The sequence below is a fragment of the Falco punctatus genome (assembly GCF_963210335.1).
Source record: "Falco punctatus genome assembly, chromosome: 6".
NCBI classification, from domain to species: domain Eukaryota; kingdom Metazoa; phylum Chordata; class Aves; order Falconiformes; family Falconidae; genus Falco; species Falco punctatus.
In genome coordinates, this window is record NC_137585.1 from 42,561,071 (window position 1) to 42,584,399 (window position 23,329).

General features: G+C 37.1%; 1 protein-coding gene across 8 annotated transcripts in view; it reads left to right on the top strand.

Annotated features, from left to right (window-relative positions):
- The window catches only part of TMTC3 (transmembrane O-mannosyltransferase targeting cadherins 3), a 59,204-nt gene extending 45,982 nt beyond the window's left edge, over positions 1–13,222 (top strand). For 4 of the 8 annotated variants that reach the window (XM_080394222.1, XM_080394223.1, XM_080394217.1 and 1 more), the window contains 3 exons: positions 10,369–10,481; positions 10,982–11,141; positions 11,507–13,217. In XM_080394222.1, the coding sequence (XP_080250348.1) occupies positions 10,369–10,481; positions 10,982–11,141; positions 11,507–11,601 (368 nt within the window). In that variant the 3' untranslated portion in view covers positions 11,602–13,217. Of the gene's footprint in view, positions 1–1,278; positions 10,488–10,981; positions 11,142–11,491 lie in introns of those variants that run through there. The other 4 variants (XM_080394226.1, XM_080394225.1, XM_080394221.1 and 1 more) reach the window with 4 other exon arrangements.
- Positions 13,223–23,329: the final 10,107 nt, after the last annotated feature.

The following is a 23,329-nucleotide window of genomic DNA, read 5'->3' on the forward strand; positions in this document are numbered from 1 at the left end:
ATGCCTGGCTGCTGCGTGAAGGGTTCAAGGTTGAAATGCAGCTCCTCAGTAACCCTACCACTCCGTCCTCTCATGCTGAGGTTTTCCTCACATGCACAAGACTCACTTCCACAGCAACCAAAGCTTCTGCTTGTCGAGGTCTCCTGTGGCATAGGTTTCTGCTACTACACGCATGCACAGCCCCAAGTCATTAAGGCACTGAAGCGCTCAGTTCTCAGCCTTCAGGCCATGGGCACACTTGAGCTTGTGTTCCTAAGGAGACTTACTCCCTTTCCCATTTTTAAAATGTATCGGGAATATCCAGCCTTGCACAAAACATAGATCATGAAAAAGAGGTTTAACCTTTTTTTGGTATTTTGCTATTTTTTGGTATTTACTGTACTGTACAATCTTAGCTCATGCACTTTCAGCACTGAGATCAGTTTTCATCAGCAAGCTATGAGCAGTAGCAAAACAACTGAAAGGAAGAAAGAAGCTGCTATGCAATACCAAAATCAACCTTTAGTTTAATGGAGCATCTGGAACACACTGACTTTGTTGATTCTTACTTATTGGTGATACAGAATTCAACTAAGTGCTGTTAAAGGCGTATAAATTTTACGTTTTCTATGGATAATTTTTAAACAAGACTACAGTTAGCTTTTAATGCTACAAGCTTTTTAATTGTAGCATTTAGGCAAGACGTGCTATAGTTATGGAGAAGTAAACTTTGGTCATCTCTTTTTTGCAGGAGGTTGGATTAATTCTTTTTCTGACATTATGAAAGCTTGTTCAGATGTCTGTGAATGGCACATTCATAAAATGTCATAGAAGTAATAACTAAGACTTCAGGGCTGGTTTTGTGTGTGTTCAAATTTATTTGGATATATTTAGACTTTTTCCTTTTCTTAAATAGTAAAGTAGATGTTCTTAAGAGGTGTGTGTAGCTTACTTGTCTTTGTGTTGCATCCCTTAAAGTTGTGTAGGTGAGGAGTGAACGCTCCCTGCCCTACTCTCAGTAGTCCCAACCCCCAAACCAGTTTCAGGGAATGTTTTTAGCAGACCAGCTGGCACTGATTTTGTTGGCATGGTTTGCCTTTCCCCCCCTCTTTTTTCCTTTAGGCTATGTATTTTTACTCATTTGTGGGACAAAATTACCTGGTGCTTACCATCAAAATGCTTCTTTCTGTGCCACTGTCTGACAACTAATAGTAGACCCTGAGAGCAGGGTGTAGCCAAACCTAGTGCATATAAATGACATTTGTAACAGAGAACCTGGCTCATACTGCACTTTTACAGAAAACACTCGTTGCATGACAGAATTTCTTTTGATTCAGCTCCCAACAGATGTGAAATTCCAAGTTTTGCTGGTGAGGCTCTTTTTTTGATAAATAATTTATCTTCTGCATCGCTATGGACCGTGTATGTCTACCCTCTTTAAGTAGAAATTCAGAAATGATAGAACATTAGTTTCATTCTTCAAAAGGTTTTGCTATATGAATTTGAAAAATATCTATTTTTTTGGCCTTTCTTTCAACTTTTGGATAGAGCAACCTTTTATTTCAACTAACTTTATTACATTTTTTTGTAAGTGGATCCAAATCTTACTTGAGCAAATATAGGACTTTGTTTTCAGATCTTGCTTTTTCTACAGATTCTGTATGTGGTATCCTTCATTTAATTTTGCCTTTGTCTTAAATGCTCTGGTCTGATTTTTCTTCTAGAAGTACTTTTCAAAATTGTTGAACTCTTATTTATTATAATGTATTTTGTTGTTGGGTACTGAAAAAATTAAGTATATCAAACATCAAAAGCCATCCAGCTGGATTTTTGCTCTCTTCTCTGCATTCTGCAGATTTTACATCAGGTGTAAAGCCATTGAGAGTTGTTGACTCAAGCTAATGATTTCCACTTAAAATAGACAATGAATTCGGTAGACTTGTGAGATAATGTGAAATGCCTGTACAGGCCATTTAATCAAATAATGTACTTAACATTAATGTTACACAGAATCAGAACTTAGTATTTACATTTTTTATAAAGCATTTTCTAATGTTCTGCTAACAGAATCTGTGCATTGACTGAAATACTGATCAGAAGTTTTAACTGAAAAGCAACACTGAAATTAATACTAGCAGTAAATATGCATTTCATCTGCTCCTTTTTTTGTGGTATGTGCATATGTCAGGTCTGTCTTACTCATCTAAAAAGTGCAGATAGAGTTTAGGCAACTTTTTCAATGCCATCCACTGTACATGTAGTCTTGCCTGATTTTTCCTGGCATTCTTCTGTGGTGCTTTTAAGCATGACAAGTATTCTACAGAAGGTTATTTTTTTTAGGGAAACAAAATACATTCTTTATAAAATCTTAATTAATAGCAAGGGGCAAGCAGGCATAATTTTCTGATATCAGAAGATTATGTTTAAAACAAAAAAAACAACGTTGAAACACGTTGATGAATTCGGTGTTCCACATTCATCTGGTGTGAGGCATACAAACACAAATCCTCAGTCCAGTATGAAATGATGTTAACTATTGCTCAGATACTAGTTTGAGACACTAGCTTTGAGGTCATGTTCCAAGGATAGTGTCTGTCTACAAGGTATAAAGGGGAGCAGACCTCTAATTTTCCCCAGTCTCAGCTGGGTGCAGAGCTAGGCTCTTCTTATTACTTGCTCTGCTCTAGTGCCATGGCCAATGTGTGGACATCCTCACTCAAGGTATTCTTTAACCTGTCATGGCCTTTTCCCCTTTCACCAACAAACTTAAATTTCAGCCCTGCAAGGTTTAAAACATTAGGACCTGTAAACAGAGGGAATGGAAGGGATAGGAAAAAAATGTCTACCTCTTTTACCAGCATTGTTCTACTTGTCTGGTAAGAAAGTATTAGTTGAATCATGGTGAATTGGTTGGTTAGTACATTCACTTAACACAAAGTAGACCATTGTTTGCTTCCAAGGAATGCTTCAGTATTTCATATTAAGCAATCATTGCATCAGAGATCACAAATCACATTTTGCTCATGCCTCTCAATGAGTAATTCATTGATGCAGTGCATTAATCAGATTGTGTTAACACTGTTAGGATAAATTACTTTCTAAGAAATTTCAAGGGAAAATGGTATTAAAAACACTAACCAATTTCTCTAAACTTTATATTCTAAAGGATGCAGGAATTTTTCTGGTTTGTAGAAGGGTCACTGGGGAGCATGCATTTTAGTGAATGATGAATTAGGCCCACAATAAACACAAAACCAGTAATCTGCAAATAGTTCTCATGAAAGCTACTTCTTGTAGGCCACAATTTAAAAAGATATGTAGGAACCCTCATTAACTAAGCATGTAAATAGTTATATTAACCTCAGGAAGTTTACAGATATTTTCAATACAGGGAACATACTGAGCTTGGAACATCCGAAAAATACGATGCAGAATTAAAGGCAGGCTGAAAATAAAAGTTTTAAGTTCTTGTTTCTAAGATTCCAATTTTCTTTCTATCTTTTTATTGAAATTTTAAAGTGAAACTTTCTGAAATTCCAAAACCTTTACTGAAACTGAAGAAGGAGGTTTCAAATGCCATTCACTTCAGTTTGATAATTTGAATTAAATTTATTTTTGGTTTTGTCAAAAGCTTTTTGATTGTCTCAAAATAATTTCTCGTACTCTGCAAGCATAATCTATAGTTTGCCAACAAAAGAATGTCGGTTCCAATTACATCACTACATCAGTGCTACCTTTTATTTTTTCTGAGCACAGTTGATAATCTCTATAAATTTAATGATTTAAATCACTGAAAAATAAATGTCCACACATATTTTCACATATTTCATTATGTCTTTTTGCATATCTTAGGTATATCTATTTTACAATATGTATGGTATTTAAAAAGAAAACACAAACCACAACAAAAAAATTTGGTTGGAACTCTATTCAGTGTGACTTCTCAAATGAACAGGGTTTTTCCAGGAATACTTGAATAGCCACAGTTGAAGCTATTAAGGATATGTGAGTTACACAGAGTCATAGAAAGTAATCTCTAAGGACTCCTGAAACAGTAACTACTGTAGTCTTTTTTCCTAAGGCAGAATCAATAATGTATAAGCTGTTGGTAGCAATTTTTCTAGCCTGAGCTTAAACATGCACAATGGGCACATTATACAACCTCCTTTGGTTATTTGTTGTGGTGCTTAATTGCCTTTACAGACAGGTCAATCGTAATAAAAGCTGTCTGTTGCTCTTGCAGCAGTTTAACTTACTGCTCAACTTCAGGGTAGTCTGGAGTGGACGTAAAGAGCAGTTTGCTCTTCTCCACTTCCTTGGTGTCTGAAGGAAAGGAGGAAGGTGCCTCCAGATGGGAAGGGGATGGCTGTCACCAGCACACCTGTGGGAGGCTGGAGGTGACGAGCTCCACACAGCCGAGCGCTGATCCCAGAGGTGTTTGAAAGGGGAGCCAGCGCTGTCTGTGCGGGTGGGCCTAGGCCTCTGGGGATACAGCCACAACTACAGGGCGAGTCATCTAGGCCAGCGGCTGGGGCTGTGTAACGATACCTCAGAATAATAATTTCATTTACTAAGAAAATGTGAGGACTTCACTACTTCCAGTATGTTGAGCCTCTAAATTCTCACAGGAGGCTGTGTTGTGCTTTGCACATGATGGCGTTCCAGAGATGAGCAGCCTGACAACAGAGCTGAGACTGTTTTGCATTACATATTAATTATGGGGTAGGTGGTGGTTTCTTTTTATTTTTAGAGAGTGAAAGATAAATTTGGCTTTTCCAAGTTTTGAAATAAAAGTGGTTTTTAAATTATTGCTCTTAAACACTGTACTTTATTAAATACAGCTACAAATATTCTTATTTTGGGGTGTTGGGATTTTATTTTTCCTTTTATTTTCTATGTATTTCACCTTCTTCTCACCTGCTGCTTCTCTCTGTAAATTTTGGTGATTGAATGTATTGGGAAAAGGAGTAATCACATGAAATATGAGGGATTTAATCAGAATTCTATCTGATGATTTTGTTAAAAAAAATCCTATGCTGTAAATGAATAATAATTTTAAAAAGCTGAGAATATGTGTTTTTCTGAACAGTATTTTAATGTGATTTAACACACTAGAATTTCTTATTGCATGGAATCCATTCTCTTGGACATATAAAAGATATATGGTGTTTATCAGAAGAGCTACGCTCTGACATAACTTTTAGTTAGCAAAATGACAAAAAAGAAATCATAGATACCAGCACAGATGAGAGGAAGAAAAAGACTTTAAATCATCTTTTCACATTCAAATGATGGCTTACCAAATATTACAAGAACAGAATAAAAGAAAGTGGGACGGAAATATGAAGGAAGAGATATGAGGGAAACTATTTTCAGGATTTTGACTAATTATTACCAAAACCATATGTCTTAGAAATCATTAAAACAACCAAAAGCACTTTACTTATTATTGGTTCATTTTGTAAGAAAGGACATCAGTTATTATTCTTGACATTGCTAAATTCTTTATCTCCTTCACTCAGTGATCTTTATTAAGCTTTTTAGCAAAACATGACTATTTTTACAATAATAAATGTTTCCGAATGAAGAAACATTACAGTTCTTTTGGTTGGATGGTTGGTTGTTCTCCAGGAAAGAAAAATTTAATTAAGATTTTTTTCTTAAAATAAGTACTTAAAGATTTGTGAAGACCAAAAGCAATATGATTATAGGAAACAAAGGATTTATAAGCTTAAAGACTATTCTTTGTTTTTAATTTAGTTGTTACTGTAAGATATTATACAGAGGAACAGATGGATGAAGTCACCTAGCCAAAGCTCTGTCAAAGGCAGGTTGCAAAGCCATGTTTCTGTGCTGATATATACTTTATCTTTTCTCCTCCAAAAATATTTCATTTCTTAATGACCATTACCTAAGTGTTAAAATTTGAGCCTCTTCTTACAAAACTTTAATTAAATTGAATTAATATTTAATTAAATATTGAACAATTTAATATTTTTTATTAACCTGTAGTTAGTTGCTATACTGCTTTATAATTTCATTATTGGGCCTGGCTGTAAATGAAATAAAGCTCTGTTTCACTCAGGAAAAAAATTAAAAAACTTAACAGCACAGTAATTTTTTTAGAATAATAGTATTAGTAGTAAGTAGTAATACTATTATTTCAAATATAATAGTAATTTTCTCTCAGGAAGTTGTCTAGAAGTTGTGTTAGCATGGTCCCATTACTGTCAATGTGAGAGAACGGATATTTTTAGAGAATGGAGAATAAAGTAATTGCAGAAATTGAAGAATGTCTAATGATTTCCCCTTTAAAGCAAAAAATTCTTTATATGGGACAACTGAAATGGAAATATAGATTTAATGTGAAAATTAATAGAAATCATTTAGATGGCATGACTTACATTTTGAAAATAAATACAGTCATGCCACAGCTACATTGCTTATTCACAAGCAGTTACGTAGACAGGTGTATGTATGTATGTGAATGTATTTATTAGGTGTAATAATATGGCAACAGGCAAATCAAAAATGGCTAAATGAAATTCAGGTTTCATTATTTGCAGAAGTTAATTAAAATCTTGGCAAGATTTTTTTCTTTGATGTTCTATACCTAATTGTTTTTAAAAATGAATACTTTTGATAAACTTCCTAGAATTGTATTTGATATTTTTAAAGACGCAGTTAGTTTAGTTTGTACCTAGTTCTCTGTTCCGAAAGATAACATTGCCTTTGTTGTTTAAACACAAAGCATGCCCCTGTTGTCACTTCCAATTTCAATTTGAGCTGGTCTTAAAATTAAAACATTTTGAATTCTAGGACAAATAGGGCTTTCATGACTCCATCAGAGCATCATCTTTACTTTGTATTTTATCCACCTATATGCACCTCTGTTCATATATCATTATTAGATTGCACAAGGATGCTCTTAAAATTTAGGAACTATCAGAAGTAAACTTGCCTCTGCAATATTATGTCAACCCCCTTGTGTACTTTTCAAGTTTTAATTATATTTTTAACCTTTAATCCAAAGTTGTGCTTACAATCAACTTTACAAGTATTTCTTTTCACTTTCCATAATCATTCACTCAGACATAAAAAGATGGAGCTGAAACAGAAAGCATAATAGAAGGTGTAACTGGCTGAGTTAAGAATTTGTCTATGATGTTCAGGTTAACTCACACACTTATTTCATACTTTAACCATGTACTTTAGCTATTCCTCTGGAACATTTTTCCACTTATGGAGATCTTGACACTCAACAAGGACTAATTCAAGAAGGAAAACCTTAGCATATATATTTCTCTTGAGTAAAAACTTTTCTTCTAGTGAAACGTAATCCAGTTATATATAAATGTATATGTGTGCATATTCATGTGTGTGTTATGAGTTTGTGAACTGCAAATAGAGATATAGAAACATTTTTTAAGAACAAAGAAGGGAGTAGTTTATATGAATCATGGCACTAAGACTTAAACATTGGCACTGATTTTATTGGAAGTTGTAAGAGATGGCTGACAGGTCATGGCTGGCCAATTGAAAGGGAAGAGGCAGCTTTATTTTTGACTGTCATGTATCTTGGAACACTGACAGGGTTCAAAGTTTTAGTTAACTGGGGCAGAAGGGACTAGTGTGTTTGACTATGATAATTTGGCAAACACAAGAAGTACTGACCAAGGCCTATGGAAGACAAAATTATGACTTGGGTCTGACCAAGTACAGATATTTTCAAGGTAGAACTATCATGCACTAGCTGAAGTCTGAAGTGACTGTCTAGACAGGTAAGTGGTGGATTGTGGCCAAATGTATTTGGTTTCTGTGGCAAGGTATTGGCAGTGGTGGTGGGACTGCAGGGGTGGCATCTGTGAGAAGACACCAGAAGCTGCTTCCATATGGGACAGAGCCGGCTCCAAGACAGACCCACTGCTGGCCAAAGCTGAACCAGTTGGTGATATTGTTAATACCTCTGTGATAACGTATTTAAGAAACAGTAAAAAGCACTGCATAACAGCAGCAGAGAGAAAGGAGTGAGAATACATGACAGCAGCAACTCTGCAGACACTGAGGTCACTGCAGAAGGAGTGGGAGCAGGTGCTCCAGGTGCCAAAGCCGAGATTCCCCTGTAGCCCATGGTGAAGATCATGGTGAGGCAGGCTGTGCCTCTGCAGCCCATGGAGGTCCATGGTGGAGTAGATATCAACCCACCACACCTTTATTTATACAATCTCTGAGAGGTTTACTTTCCCCCAGTCTTGTTATTCGCGACACCTGACATTGTAGACAATTACAGCAGGATGGATTACTGAAGATTTGGAATTAATCCCTAAAATAAAAACCCCAAATCGGACGTTTTCAGACCATGGAAATCATAATGAATGAAGGAATACAGGAGAGGCAACAATCTTATCTACTGATATACTAAAAAATTAAAACAATAGAAGCCTGTAGGGTGCACATCCCTCCTAAAGGAACATATGAAATATGTACATTGGTGAATAACAAATTTAAAGTGATGTATCGTAATGCAAAGTAAAAGAGCTGCTGTTACTGGACTGGCCATGCACCAAGGTTTGTGCTTGCTATTGTCAGGAGGATATCCTCATCAAGGGTTCAGAGGTCCAAAACAATTAAGTAGTTTAAAAATGTCTCCTAGAGAACAAAGAAACTCTTACCAGAGAACAAAAGGTAGCTGGAAGAGATCAACTCAGGATGTGTATATGTAGATCACAGCTCAGCTGATATCACCACAAAGGTGTCTGCCCTAACTGGCAAGGAGAGTGTCCATTGGAATGACAGATTATGCCTGGAAATTTTTATTCAGTTTTATTGCTTAACCCAGCATCTTGTGAATGCTCTTGAGGAGTGTTTCCCCATGCACATGCAATGCAGATAAAGACACTGAGAAAACGAAAACTTACACAAGTTCAAATTCTCGGTCCAGCTGAAGTACAAAATGTAGTTCTCCACAGGTACTTCTAGGGAGGCATGCAATTCCATTCCAAAGAAATAAGACCAAATTTAGAGATTTAGGTATTTTGATCACTAATGAAAATTGAAAGTATACTTCATCCCAATATATTTATTACTGTACTTTGAAACCTTCACTGAAAATGGCTATATATATGTTGGACAACCTGGCCTTTGAGAAAATGGAAAAGAACAGGCCTGATTTATCTTCCTTACCTTTTGCTTGTTAGGATTTGGTCATATTACTCCTACTCTGTTTCAGTACCTCTAAATACATAAAGTTACATATAATGGGTTTGAATAGATGCATAGAAGAAAGTTTCATGTCTTTAACTAAGACTGGTTGAAACTCATTATAAACCACGTGCTGATGTTGTTTAAAAAGGATAGAAAATGAATGTAGGTTGGAGACATGATTTTTAAGAAATTTGCAAAAAGTGCAAATAAGCAAACTACAAAGTTATTTTTTACAGTGGCATGTTTTAACCTAAACCAAACAGAGAATATAACCAGTATCAGATGAAAAAGGACGTGAACTGTCCAATCTACTGGTCAGTTGAATATACTCTGACGAATGATTGAAACTATCAGAACAGGTTGAATAGGATAACATGCTTCCAACCCTTAGCACCAAATAATGACGGAATGGTTGATGTTGGAAGGGACATCTGAAGATCATCTAGTTAAGTCCCCTCCCTCAAGAAGGGTCAGCTAGAGCAGGTTACCCAGGGCTGTGTCCAGTCTTTTGTATCTTTGAACTAGATATACTTTGAGTATCTCCAAGGATAGAGACTCCACAACATGCCTGGGCAACTTGGTCCAGTGTTCAACCACCCTCACAGTGGAAAAAATTCTCCATCTGTTGAAGTGGAAATTCCAGTATCTCACTTTGTGGCCTTTAGCTGATTATCATGAATAAAAGTACAATTTCATTGTCTTCCCCCTCCCACGCCGCCAATATTTGTACACATTGGTTAAGACTTGCCTGAGCCTTCTCTTCCCCATGCTGAACAGTCCCAGCTCTTTCAGACTCTCTTTGTATGTCATATCCTCCTTTAATTATTTTCATGGCCCTGCATGGGACTCACTCCAACTAGTCCACATCTCTCATACTGGGAAACCTAGAACTGGGAGTTGCACTCTAAGTATGGCCTCACTAGTGCTGAGCAGAGGGGAAGTATCACCTCCTTGCTGGCATCACTTGCTGGCAATACTTTGCCTAATGCAGCTCAGGAGGCTTTTGGCCTTCTTTCCTACAAGGGTGCATTACTGCCTCATGTCTAATTTCTTGTCCATCAGGACCCCCACAGCTTTCTCTGCAAAGCTGCTTTCTAGCTAGTTGTCCCCCAGCTTGTACTGGTGTCTAGGTTTATTCCTCCCCAGGTGCAGGATTTAACATTTGCTTTTGTTGAATTTCATGAGGTTTCTGTTGGCCCATTTGTCCAGCTTGCCCGGGTCCCCCTGGATCGCAGCACAACATTTCTGGTGCATCAGCCACGGCTCCCAGTTTTGCATCATCAGCAAACTTGCTGAGGGTATGTATACTCTGCCCTGTTGTCCAGGTCATTAATGAAGATGTTAAACAGAATTTGTCCAAGTATTGGCTCCTGGGGTGCACCACTAGTGACTTTCCTCCAATGTACTTCATGCTGCTGATCCCAAACCTTTGAGCCTAGCAGTTCAGCTAGTTTTCAGTCCATCTGCCTAGCCCGTAGTTCATCAGTTTGTCATTAATGGTACTATAGGACAGTGTCAAAAGCCTTAATGTAGTCAAGAGAAACAACATCCACTGAGTTACCAAGTCAGTCATCTCATTGTAGAAGGCTACCAGGTAGGTAAGGCATGATTACCCCTTCATAAATATGTACTGGATACTCTCCATCCTCTTCTTGTCCTTCATGTGCCTGGAAATGGTTTCCAGGAGGATTTACTCTGCCATGCTCCCAGACAAGGACTGAGGTGAGGCTGACAAGCCTACAGTTCCCTGAATCCCCTTTTTTTTGCCCTTCCTTAAGTAGCATTTGCTTTCTTCCAGTCTTCAGGAAGCCATGACCCTTCAAAGCTAATGGAGAGTGGTCTCACAGTGATATCTGCCAGCTCCCACAGGACTCATGGGTTCATCCCATCAGGCCACATGGACTTAAGTAGGTGCAGTTTGTTTAAGTGCTCCCTAAACTGTTGTTCCTCCACCAAGGGTAAGTTGTCTTTGACCCTGATTTTCTCACCTGCCTCAGGGAGCTGAGATTACTGAAAATTGTCTAACTAATAAAGACCAAGCCAAAGATGACATTGCATATCTCAGCCTTTTCTATGTCCTTTGTCACTGAGTGTGCCACCCCTTTCAGCTGTGGGAATGTTTTCCCTTGTCTTACTTTTGCTGCTTATCTATCTGTAGAAACCTTTCACGTTGCCTTTCATGCCCCTTATTAGATTTAACTCCTTCTGGGCATTTCCTAATGCCATCCCTACACAACTGGACAGTGTCTTTTTATTCCTTCCATGTGACCTGACCCTAATTCCACTTCTTGTATGTTTCCTTTTTAAGTCTGGACTTTTTAAGCAACTCCTTGCTTACCTATGAAGGCTTCCTGCCACCCTTGCTTGACTTCTTACTCATCAGGATGGACCATTAGTTTTGTAGGAGGTGATCCCTGAAAATCACCTAGCTCTTCTGGAACCCTCTTCTCTGCAGGACTGTATACCATAGGAGTCTTCCAAGAAGATCCCTGTGCAGGCCAGAAGAATACAAAAGTTCTCTGGAATAGTTTGCTTGACAGCCTCCAGATACCAATTCCCAAATTATCTGAAAAAGCTGCACTTCTCTGTACCGCAGTTAATACCATAAAGCACTGAGGATTCTTTGTTGGTGTTGGAGAGATGTCGCAAGCTTGTACCGTCTCTCTGCGTGCCATGTTCCTATTCTGATCCCCCCCACCCCCCACGATACTAGATTCATCTGTAAAAACAGCAATGTTGAGGAAACTTTGTACTTTATATATACACTAAACTGTGAGTAAATAAAGAAAATATGTATAAACAGGAATTATTCATTTACATTATATTATTTTCCCTCTACTACATAAAGAGTAGATAATGTGTATTAGTTCTGGGTTTTTTTCAGCCATGGTATATTCACAGGGGTCTATTTGTTGAGAGATGTGGGCATGATTCAGGCAGTTTACAGTGAAATACGGATTTCAATATGTAACTGCTATTCCTTATAACCCAGTGACATAGGCTGGTGGAAAAAAATAACCAGACTAATAAATGCATACTGAAGAAGAATGCAGTCAGACACTGATCCGTATTTAGCATGGTTGCTATGGAATAGCACAGATTAACATGCTATGAACTGCTGACATGTTATTCAAGGACTGGGAATCTGAGAAAATAGAAGTGAACAGATAAGACTTCAAAAAAGCCTGTCCAGGTATTGTATTTCAGAAGAAGGGTGCAGGGGATACATATGGTAGGAGTCAATGATTGCTAGGCACTGTGAAACATTAAGGGAGTTGTTACACATCAACTCTAGTTGGACACATAGAGGCAAAGATTCATTGACATGTTTTATACATTCAGTTGGTGAGGATAAGGAACATTTATTCTGCACTTTTTCCTGGGAAGAAACATCAATTTAAGACATGTAAGTCCCAGGACATGGTACTGTTAGAACAAATGAACTTGTCATTTCTCAGCAGTACTCATAACCAAAGATTTTCAAGTCCAAATGGAAGAATACGGTATCTTAGAGGATAACTGGACAATTTCAGAAGTACGTAAACCTCTGTATTATTAAACCAACTGCTCTTCATTGTTGGTGCTACGCTAGCCTGGCAAGCGAAGATATACTATTGGAAACTATCTTCAAAGCAGCTTAGCTTTGGAGACAGGATGCCTTGGACAGGGTTGCAGACATTGGCATTTTGTTAAAAAGTTTCATTTACCTCCTCTCTGAAAATTACAACAACTTTGTCAAATTTAACTAATCCCTACGGTTCCCTTCTTCCAATGTGATACATTTTGGGTTTGGTTGGCCAGCCCTGTCATTCAAAGAACAGTCACTAGTTCAAGCACTGTAAGACCTTCTCAGCAATATGTTTTTGTGGATAAATATGCACATCCATATTGTCTGTGTTAAAATAAATTCCTGGTATAAAAAATTAATGGTGTATGTTGTATTATTCATTAGGAAAAAGATTTCCCTGACAATTGTTTCTCTTTAAGTGGGTGATCTATGATGTAAAAAAAAATATCAGAAGAATATAGTGACTGCACGATCTAAGCATACATTGGTCTCTTAGTCATATATTCCCTATAAGCTGCAAAATTCAAATAAGCTGTATTTCACATGATTACTTGGAGGGAAAAGGCCAACTTTTATATTGTTAGATCTTGATATATTCTTTTCTCTTTTGGCTTAAATTGTGTATGTACATCTATCATGCATAAACCAGAAACATTTAAACTCCTTGGACATTTCAGACACATCACTAGAGCTTACATAGTAGAAATATCATGTCCCCTCCAAAAACTGCTTACATTGTCACCTGAATTTGTGTCTTATTATTTTGTAGAAAAAAAATGGGGAAAAACTCTAATTATGTGATTTTGCAAAGGAAAGCAAAGAGAAATACTTTCATGAATGTTCATTGCAAACGTTTTTGTATGATGCTGCTTCTCTTATCTTTTCACTTATACAAGCAGCAAGAGATTTCTGGTGCCTTCACATCAGGAAACAATGGGTAGAGGAAGTATTAAGTAACAGAGGTTTATTTTAGGTCAGAAAAGTCAGCCATAACAGTAACATATGCATGTATATGACACTCAATAACATGTATCTACTGACAATTATTTTTCTTTCAATGTATGTTACTTTTTAGGCAGAACTAATTATTTTTATTTCCCATAATAACACTTTCTGTCCATATGAGCTCTTCTGCTGTGTGAAAGATCATATGGATAAGTTGTAGGCTGGGAATCTGAAATGCCAAAAAGACCGAGTAGCTACTTTGAAGCAATCTACGCTTAAATTTAGTTAGCAAGACTTGTAACAAACATTTTAAAGTAATTAATATAAAAAATATTCCAAAGACAGAGGACATATTAATGTGCTAGTTGAAATACTATTGCATTGCTTCTATCTTAAATTTATGCATGCGGTATTCCCTTTGAATTTGTGTTTCTTTGAAATATTTGTGATTCTTGTTGGATAAACACTCCTGTTGACAGAGTATGTAAGTGTAAGTGTTATACTAGCAACACAGTTTTCAGTCTATCTAGACTGTCTGAGCTGTACCTAGGCAACCTCTTGTCAAACTTGGCATCTCACAGTGGTTTCAAAGGACTTTAATAGCATGAGGTTTAGAAAATACTAGCAGTAACATGCTTTTCCATATTAATTCTAGTTTATGAAAGGAATTTCTGCACACGTACGCTCCCTCACCCCCACCCCATCCCCCAAGTTGATTTGGAACTAAACTAATAAATCTGAAAGTTATAACCATTTATTTCTGGCAGGAAAACAACTCAGTGTTAAATAAGTGCTACTAGGTTTTTATTTAGCTTGAAAGTTTGTGGACTAGCTAGTCCTTTAGCTAGAAATTCTAGTACTTCTCAATAAATTAGGGGAACCCCATGGCAGAAAGGGTAGATTATTATATTTGAAAGATTCCTGGCAAATTGCAAAAGGGAAAAGTAAATGCACTATAGACATTATATAAGTATGCATGTATTGTGTATTATGTGTGTATATATAGTATTCCCTCCCATACATATATATGCAATGCCCATAACACATTGACTATATATTGACTGTATACATGCATACAAATGTATATATGTGTGTGTATATACACATATAACAAAATAAAATTGATTATTTTGAAATAAATAAATAAATCCAAAGCATGAGCTGCAAGCTTACTTTAATTGAATTTGTTGATTTCTGCTTTTGGCTGATAATGAGAATGTAATTCAAAACAATCGGATGTGCAGAGCCATAGCAACTCAGTAAGTTGTAGTCCACTTCAGAGGTGTAGAGGATAAGGGAAATGAAAGCAATGGGGTGCTTCCCCAGTACAGCAGTTCGACTAGCAATGCCAGGTTATGGACTTCCTTCCTCTCTCTGGCTATTTATTTCTGTTCCTGCAGCAAAGATCAATTCTTCCACCTCCTAAGCCTCTAAGCTGCTTTGTACTTAACTAAGAGAAAGACATTATCCACAAAATGAGGTAAATCAAGAATATCAATGTGCCACTCATACCTAGCTGCCTTTTCATGTGTGTAATGCCTCTACAAATCCCAGGGTTTTCCTGGCCATATAGGCAAGAATAAAGACTAATAAAAACACAGCTATTGTCCATCATTCAGTCTCCTGGAAAAGTCCAGATATTCATGGTAATATCACTTGTAGTCTGAAGTTCAATACCTTGCATTTCAGCATATCTCTCTGAGTGTAAATGATGGGAGCTGGGTGCCTTAGGCAGCCTGTGTCAGTGCGTTTGGTTCTGTACTGTGTCTGCACTTCACCTAACAGCATACTCTGCTTGGTTTTTCTGTAAATCTTTTATGTCCTGTCCATATTCTGTGATGTTGTCTTTGGAAAGGAGTAACTGAGGCATGTCTGACCATCCCAACATACTGAGTGCTTCTTTAGTCTAGAGAGTGCACATAATAGAAAGTCAAAAGACCATATTTAAAGGGATACCAGATTAGCTAATAGACCGGACTGAAAAGTAGAGAAAGCAGATTGCCAAACTGTTCTAACTGCTAGGGTTTACAAACACGGTAAGTGAGCTGTGGACATTTAAACCTTGCCTAATAGAAATGGAAGAGTCACAGATCACATTTGCAACAACAGCTATATGTGCCTGAGAGATGCTTTAGTTCATTACAAATTATTATAGCAAAGCTGTTCTGCTCTGGGGCCAAGAATCAAAAGAATGTAATATTTATATGCCATGGATACTTTAAGCTAGGAAATATACATTGAACAATTTGCATAGAAAAAGAACAAGAAAAGAGAAAGGGGAAAAGACAGAAGCCATAAAATGTGGTTTCATTTCCTTCAGATGTTTTGCACCATTACTTCTCAACCCAAGGGGTCAGGATATATTTTGAGTTTACTAGTTCCAAGGAAAGGAACATCTCACACCTGTCTACACATACTCAACTTTGCATTTCTCAGTTGTATTTGTTCGTTGGCTTATGATCATCTTGTTTTGTTTGTTTTTTTTATGTTTGACCCGTACATCCAGTTTGCTGTCCTCCTCTGCTATCTCCCATGATAAACCACAAAATTTTCTTCACCTCCTAAATCAGTGTGTTTGCATTGCATACTGTCAAGCGTCATTTTTATATTTGATTTAGTATACAGTATGCTAATAATTGGTCAAGCCCATTGATACGATACCTCAAAATATACTCACACATCCTGGCTGCATCTTTACTGACTATCAGGGCACTTTCCCCACCAATATTCCCTTCCCGTCTTTGACGCATTTCTTCAAGCAATAATATTCCTTAATTTCTTTTTTCTATTGTGAATAAGATTCTAATTAAGTAGAGCCTTTCTGGTGTTGGTTCAACATTTGGACTGTACAACACTGAATATTCTATTTTTCTCATCGTATTAAAACATTTTCACTAAGGACAACTTCTAAATTTTTCAAACTTGCTTTTAATTTTACTGCTGAATATAGTATGAAAATTTTCTCCACTTTTATAAGGGTGGTGTCACAGGGAAAATGCTTTCTAAAAAGATACATACAGAAGCTTCCTTTTTGTTTTTCCTAAAGTATCTTTTTCTAGTGAAGAGGTAAAAATCTTGATTTCATATTCTATTTTTATAGATATTACTTCATCTGTTCAATTTAGAAACCACAAAGGGCAGACATCAAAGGATACACTCAATACAGGAGAAAAAACACTAAAAAAAAGTTTGTTTCATTCTGATAGTTTTTTCTATTTACATATGGGTCTCCTTTGATAAGAGACCTACACTTCAGTCTATCTTTGATTTGAGCTTAAAATCTATTTTTCTAAAAATATAATAAAGTTCTTATTTGCCTTATTATTTAATGCTATTTACTCTTCCCTGAACCTCTATCAATAATGTAAAAAAGGGAAAAACCATTGCTGTTTTAAATTCAAATGCTTAAATGACAGGCCTATTGTGAAATATCCAGGGTCAATTGATGTCACTTCATGTTACACTCCTATACTGTAGACTTTGCATCTGTGGCAGTTATCTCAGTCCCCCTTTAGCCAATGGAAGGGAGCAAACACTTCTTGTGTGCAATTGTGTCTCCATTAGGATGAGGTAAATTGGCACCAAGAAAAAAAATAACCTACTTTCCTTCAATGTGTATCTGTCTTCTCTGATATTTTTCTCACTATTTTGCCTCCCTGGTTATTACATTTTCAGAAACTTTTTCAGAGTCACAGTGTTTCATAATAGTGGTTCAGGAGATCCAAGTCAATTGAATCTGACACAAAGTTGGTGATTGACAGCATGTATGTTCTCCCCCAAGAGCCAGTGAAGAGCTGCATGGCTGAAGACTAATCATACATTTGTGTGAGAGGTATTCTTAACATTAAATTCTTAAATAAGTATGTTTCAATGGATGGAGGCATTTTATACTGAATTGTAGATGGCTATAGACTGGAGGGAGAAGTTTTACTCCTGCCTCAACAAATTGTTAGTAGGTGAGTCACGTGCAGAGACACTGGAATCTTCATACAGGTGACACTGTCCCCTTGTGTAGCAGAAATATTGCCAGAATGATCTCCAGAAAATGTTAAAGGTAATACGCTTTGGGAAGAAAGAATTGAATGTGACTACGATCACTAGATTTTTCCTAGAAAGCTACCATGTTTTACTAGAGAAAAATGTTTTGCTGGATGGTATCAGAGAGCTGCATCAGTTAAATGCATGTGGAGAGCCAGCTGTGTTTAAGCGAAGGGAAAGAAACTATGAACATTTATTTTTGTGAGGACATTCACTATCACATTACCTCTTATATCCACAAGGATCTTTTTATAAAGATCTGTAACTGCCATCTTTATTTTGTCTATTATAAAACCAAACGAAAAATCCCAAACTTACATTCTAGTGTCCAGTGATAAATAACTAAGAAAGCTGCCTTGTGATGCAAGAACATGTTTGTATAACTAACATACTGAGGTCCTTTGTCCTCTTATGTCCTAACATAGGAGTCATAGTAACCTTACTTCTTCTTTAACAAGGCTAATTTAAACTTTCAATAGTGTTTTAGGTATGTGAACTCATGATAGAGACTGAAAGGAAGAAGTCAGACCCCCTGGAGATTCCAAAACAATAAATAGAAGTGAGGAACTGCTTCAAAAGCATACTTCTTTTTATGTGTGCATGTAATTAGTGGTTATAGATATTATTTTGTTTCATCAAAGCCCCTGAAGTGTGCCAGCACAGCAGATGTAGTAAGAAAAACCTAAATCCAGAATTCTTATTAGGCAGGTGCAAGATCTGTGATGCCCCTGAACACCATTGATGCTGTGTTCACAACTTTATAATGAAGGAAAAGAGATGAGGTAGAGCATGTGAAGTGGAAAGAAAGGCTGGTGTGCTGTAGGGCTTCACAGCAGGTGGTGAAGAGGTGGGTTTATAGCTAAGCATTAGAGGCTTCAGAGCCACTAATAGATTTTAGGGGAGAGGAACTGAAAGGCAGGACTTGCAGTGCATCTTTTTTTCAGTAAATATGATACTTTTGTTTTGAAATTTGAGAAAGACTTGCCTTTATGAGACATACTGCATTCACATTCAAGAACTGGACACATAAAGCTACCATACTTCAAGTAACAAAAATGGTCTGATTCCAGCACTACATATGATAAGTAATCATTATTGGTTTCTGATCTGTTTGATTTTAGGTGAATACACACTTTCATCCACTGAATTTATCTTTTTCTGGGTTGCCTGTCTGATTAGATCAGATACTGATGGGAGATATAACTATTGTATGTAAAATTCCTAAGTGTGTAATATTTTTTAAGAAATTAAAATTTTGTACGTGGCAGTTGTAAATGTTATTCGCCGTTGCAGGAAATTACTTGAATGCAGATATCTGTACAATACTTCAGGAAGGGAAAAGTTCAGTGAGGGTATACAGTGATAAAGCACTGGAAAATAATGTTTCCCTCTCTCTGCCCTTGGCTGCATGCTCCCTCTTCCCACTCCTCCGTCAGGTTAAGATACACTGCATCCACATGGTGTTCCCCTTTCCTAGGGACTGGTAATGGGACCCTGCTAGCGTGGAGTTTTCCTGAGTGAATGAAGTAGCTCTTATTAATGCATTGGCTTGGAAACTGCATGCACAGTGAAACACTCCAAATCTTACTATATATAGAATGAGTTTCCTTCTGGCAATAGAGAGCTATGATTTTTTTTTTGTAAGTCTAATTTGGTAGGCTAATAAAAATAAAGCAGAGAGTTATAATGATACTAACACAATACTACCATTTAATTGTACTACCATTCACAGTCCAAATTAATATGGGAAAGTCTCTGCAATATAGGTAATTACATAGAAAAGAGTTAGTCCCTGCTTACTTTCTCTGGCGTTATGTTCCATCACTTTCCAGTGATGTTCCAGGTTCTTAAGGTTGTTGGCCCATCTTTCTCAAGCAGAAGAGACAGGAAAGGGTGCCAGCTTCTGTCCCCGCTTCTGTATTAGGGGTTTGATGCTTCTGGAGAAAAGGGAAGGGGTTCCTTCCTCTTTGTCTTGGGGTCTGCTTGTGTGTATGTTTATCCATTTTCTTAATGTGTATGTGAGCATTATCTTAATTTGCTATTTTCAGTTGCTTAGTGTTCTGTTCTCTTTGTATGTCTAAACTGATTTAACAAGATTGTATTCCTGTAGTGACCACTGACTGACCATTGTGATTTTTGTTTAGTTCAGGTACCACTCTGTGTTTACACTCTTGCAAGCCATATTTCATTTTGTGATTATAGATAGCTCAGCCTACAAAGAATAAATTATTCTTTCTCACTATAAACTAAAGCTAACTGAAACCAAACCTGACTGCTAGGTAATAGCTATTGTAGCTAAACCAAGCTAAAATCAACTTAGGCCATAGGCTAGCTCAGGCAAATCTGGAGCTTCTATGCTGCCAGGTTAACACGAAGCCTGTGGACTTTCAGTCATAATGGTAAAATACCATATTTACTGGAATCAAACATCTTTACCTCTCTCAGCTTCCCCAGCCAGGTCTGTCCAGCTCGGGAAACTCTTAATCATTCCGGGCTCCACAGAGAATGCGCTGCATGTCTTCAGGTCCTCATCCCTGAGAAAATGTTCTTGACCTCATAGGGACTGGAAGATTGGCTACCACCCTGGGACTTATTTCCTGAAGTGCATATAGCACTTGTCTGTGCTGGTGCTCAGAGAGCACCAACAGAAGCCATGTCAGGACCCTGATGAGTATGGCAGGGCTGAAGAGACCATCAGCAAGTGTCATGCCTACAATTTACTTTCTGCCTTAAGCCTCTTAAGCTTTATCTCTGCCAGTGCCATTCTACCTGTCAGGTGCTTTTGCAATTAGAAATGGCTATGTCTTCCCACAGCAGTGGGTGTTACCATTCCTGTTAAGCAAATGTTGGAACACTCTGTAGAATTGATTCATGGGGATAAGCAGAGCTATGAATTCTGCTGTGGATAAAGAAAACAAAAGTTATTTCTTAATTCATGCTTTTTCTTTCCCAAGCTACATTTTTTTGTAGAAGTTTAAGCACCTCAGGTTTCTTGGCCCAGTGGTGTTTCCTTGCTTCTTTCCCTCTGCTTTGTACATACAGCATATTGGCATGGTCACATCCAGCCACACCTTATGTCCACAGTGGTCACCTTCCTTTAATTCTGTGGTTCTTCTTTTAAAGAACATGTGACAGGGACTTCTGCCCTAGTTAGGAATAATCATCTACAGTGTACTCATAAAACACAGCAAAAACTCAAATGCTTCTCTTTTGCCTGTAATATTTACCTAACATAGAAAGAATTATCTTTTAAGATTGTGTTAAACTTATGGGTGTGGGGCCAAGACATAGTCAGCTTTGTTAGGGACAGCAACCCATATAAAAATGTTAAGGCATTGACATGTGGTTTCTTCAAATCAAAAAGTAAGCTTGTTTTCATTAACTATTCAATCTTGTAAGTGTTTGCATTTCAGTTTAGGAAAATTAATAAGAAAACCAGGAAGTCTTACAGAGTTTTGAGGACACACTAGTTCACATAAAGCTCAGAACTTGCAACCACCTCTGTATTTCATCTTGGTGAGTTAATTATACATTTTATAAGGAAAATAAATGACTAATAGAGGAAGAATCACCTTGAGTGTTGAGTGGAAAGTGATTACTGTGCAGTAATTTGATATACCTTGTTCAGGTTTTAGGTGAAAGGTATTTTAATGTGAGAAAACTAAGCTAATATTTGCCAACAGTTACTCATGACTTCTCCTCCTTTTACTGAAAGGGAAGCAAAATGCAATCTATAATGAATCTTTTCATACTTTCTTTCCTGGTGGATCCACAAAGAAAACCCTGTGAAAACTAGTATAACACATGACTAGTAGAAATGCCCCATGACATTTAAGGTAGTTCTTTAATTTTGAGAAGGGTGTCAAGAAGTAAAATTCAAAAGAAATTTGACTTTTCTGTCTGTAATGCCATCAGTATCCTGCTCTGCTGGATTTTTGAGAAATTCAGATGATCAGAGAACAGAAAAGAATACTATTGTTTGTATTAGGATGGCATCCTGGGGACATCCAAGAACAGAGCTCCACTGTGCCAAGCAGTATAGAAATGGAATAACTCGTATCATCTGCCCTGACAGGATGCCAGAAATTCCTCAGAAATTTGCATTCAGATTGGATAGCTAAAACTGTACAGGGCTCAACAACACCAGATCAGACCTCAGGGTTGCTCAGAGCTGTAGGGTATGTCTTCCTGATCAAGACCCAAAAGTGATAGAGCTGCATCTATGGATAGCAGGATTACCTATGGGGAAAATCTGAATCTTGATCTATGGCTCAGTAAATATTTCAACCCATTGTTAGAGCAGGGTTCAGGGTCAAAAAAGATATTAAGTTGTATGGTTCTGACACCAGAACATAAAGCAGAGATCCTTGGTTTATGAAATAACATTAACTATTGAAAAGAAGATGCAGGGTAAACTACTATAAATCCCACTAAAATTATTTTCTCATATGAGAGGAAGAGAGCAGAGTCAGTCCATGATAAAAGACTTCCCTGAACTAAGGAAACAATTGCATTTTCTCAGGAGTCTATGAAGCCTAATTTTTATGAATCACAATGCCTTGTTCTTGCCAAGTTCTGCCCCTTGTGCTTTTCAGTTCTAGGATATATATATAAGAGCCATTTCAGCTATCTTAAAGTAAGAAACATCTGTTGTAACAGCATGCCAGCATTGCCAGGGATTGGCTTTCAAACTGAATTTTTATTAGGCACTACCTTAGCAAACCAACTGTGCTCATCAGCATGATGTAAAAAGGGGATCGTACATTACATCTTTCTGTAGCAGATTAATCCTTTGTCTTGGGAAAAACTGAAAAAAATTTCTAAGTGACTAAACCCCATATGCTTTTCATAAACATTTCTAATATTAGTAAACATAAGGTGTGCTACCTGTTACTTATTCTGTGAGAAGACTACTTGATCTAATAGTGACTAATAAATTATGTTTCCTGGTACAAATTTTTAAAACCTGAACAATGATTTAATGATTTTTCCCCCAATACATTAAATTTGGCAGATATAATTCAATTATATGATGGAATTAGTATGTTTCTCTCTCATAATACTTTCTCAATAGTTCTTGAACTTGCTGTCTAATTAGAACCAAATTTTTCAAAGGGGCAGAGGTATCAAAATTATACCAGGTTCCTATGAACTTTGTAAAAATTTAAAGTTGGGTTGTTGAAAGATATTTTTTCTTTCCTTTTTAGGAAAAGTTTCTGAAGAAGAGCCAAAGGAGGGTTTTACTGTGCTCTGAAGTGCTCTGGCACATGAAACAGATCACTCCAGCACACCACTGTTCATACAGTCAGCAGCCTAACTGGATGTGGCACCAGTGATAGCATGTGGTAGTTCAAAGCGTGAAAGGAAAACATAGCAAAGGAGTTGGGGGTCCTGCAGAATGGCTCATGTGCAGAGCTGGTTGCTTCTTGTGGTAGGGCCAACACTGACATGATCGTAAATGGTATAGGAATAAGGCTTTGTAGGTCATTAATAGACCCACTGGAGTAGAGTTCAATTTACAAATTCTTGTTTCCTACCACCAGACCTCATTTCTATATTTATTAATGTAAGATAACCACAAAAGGGAGAATTTAC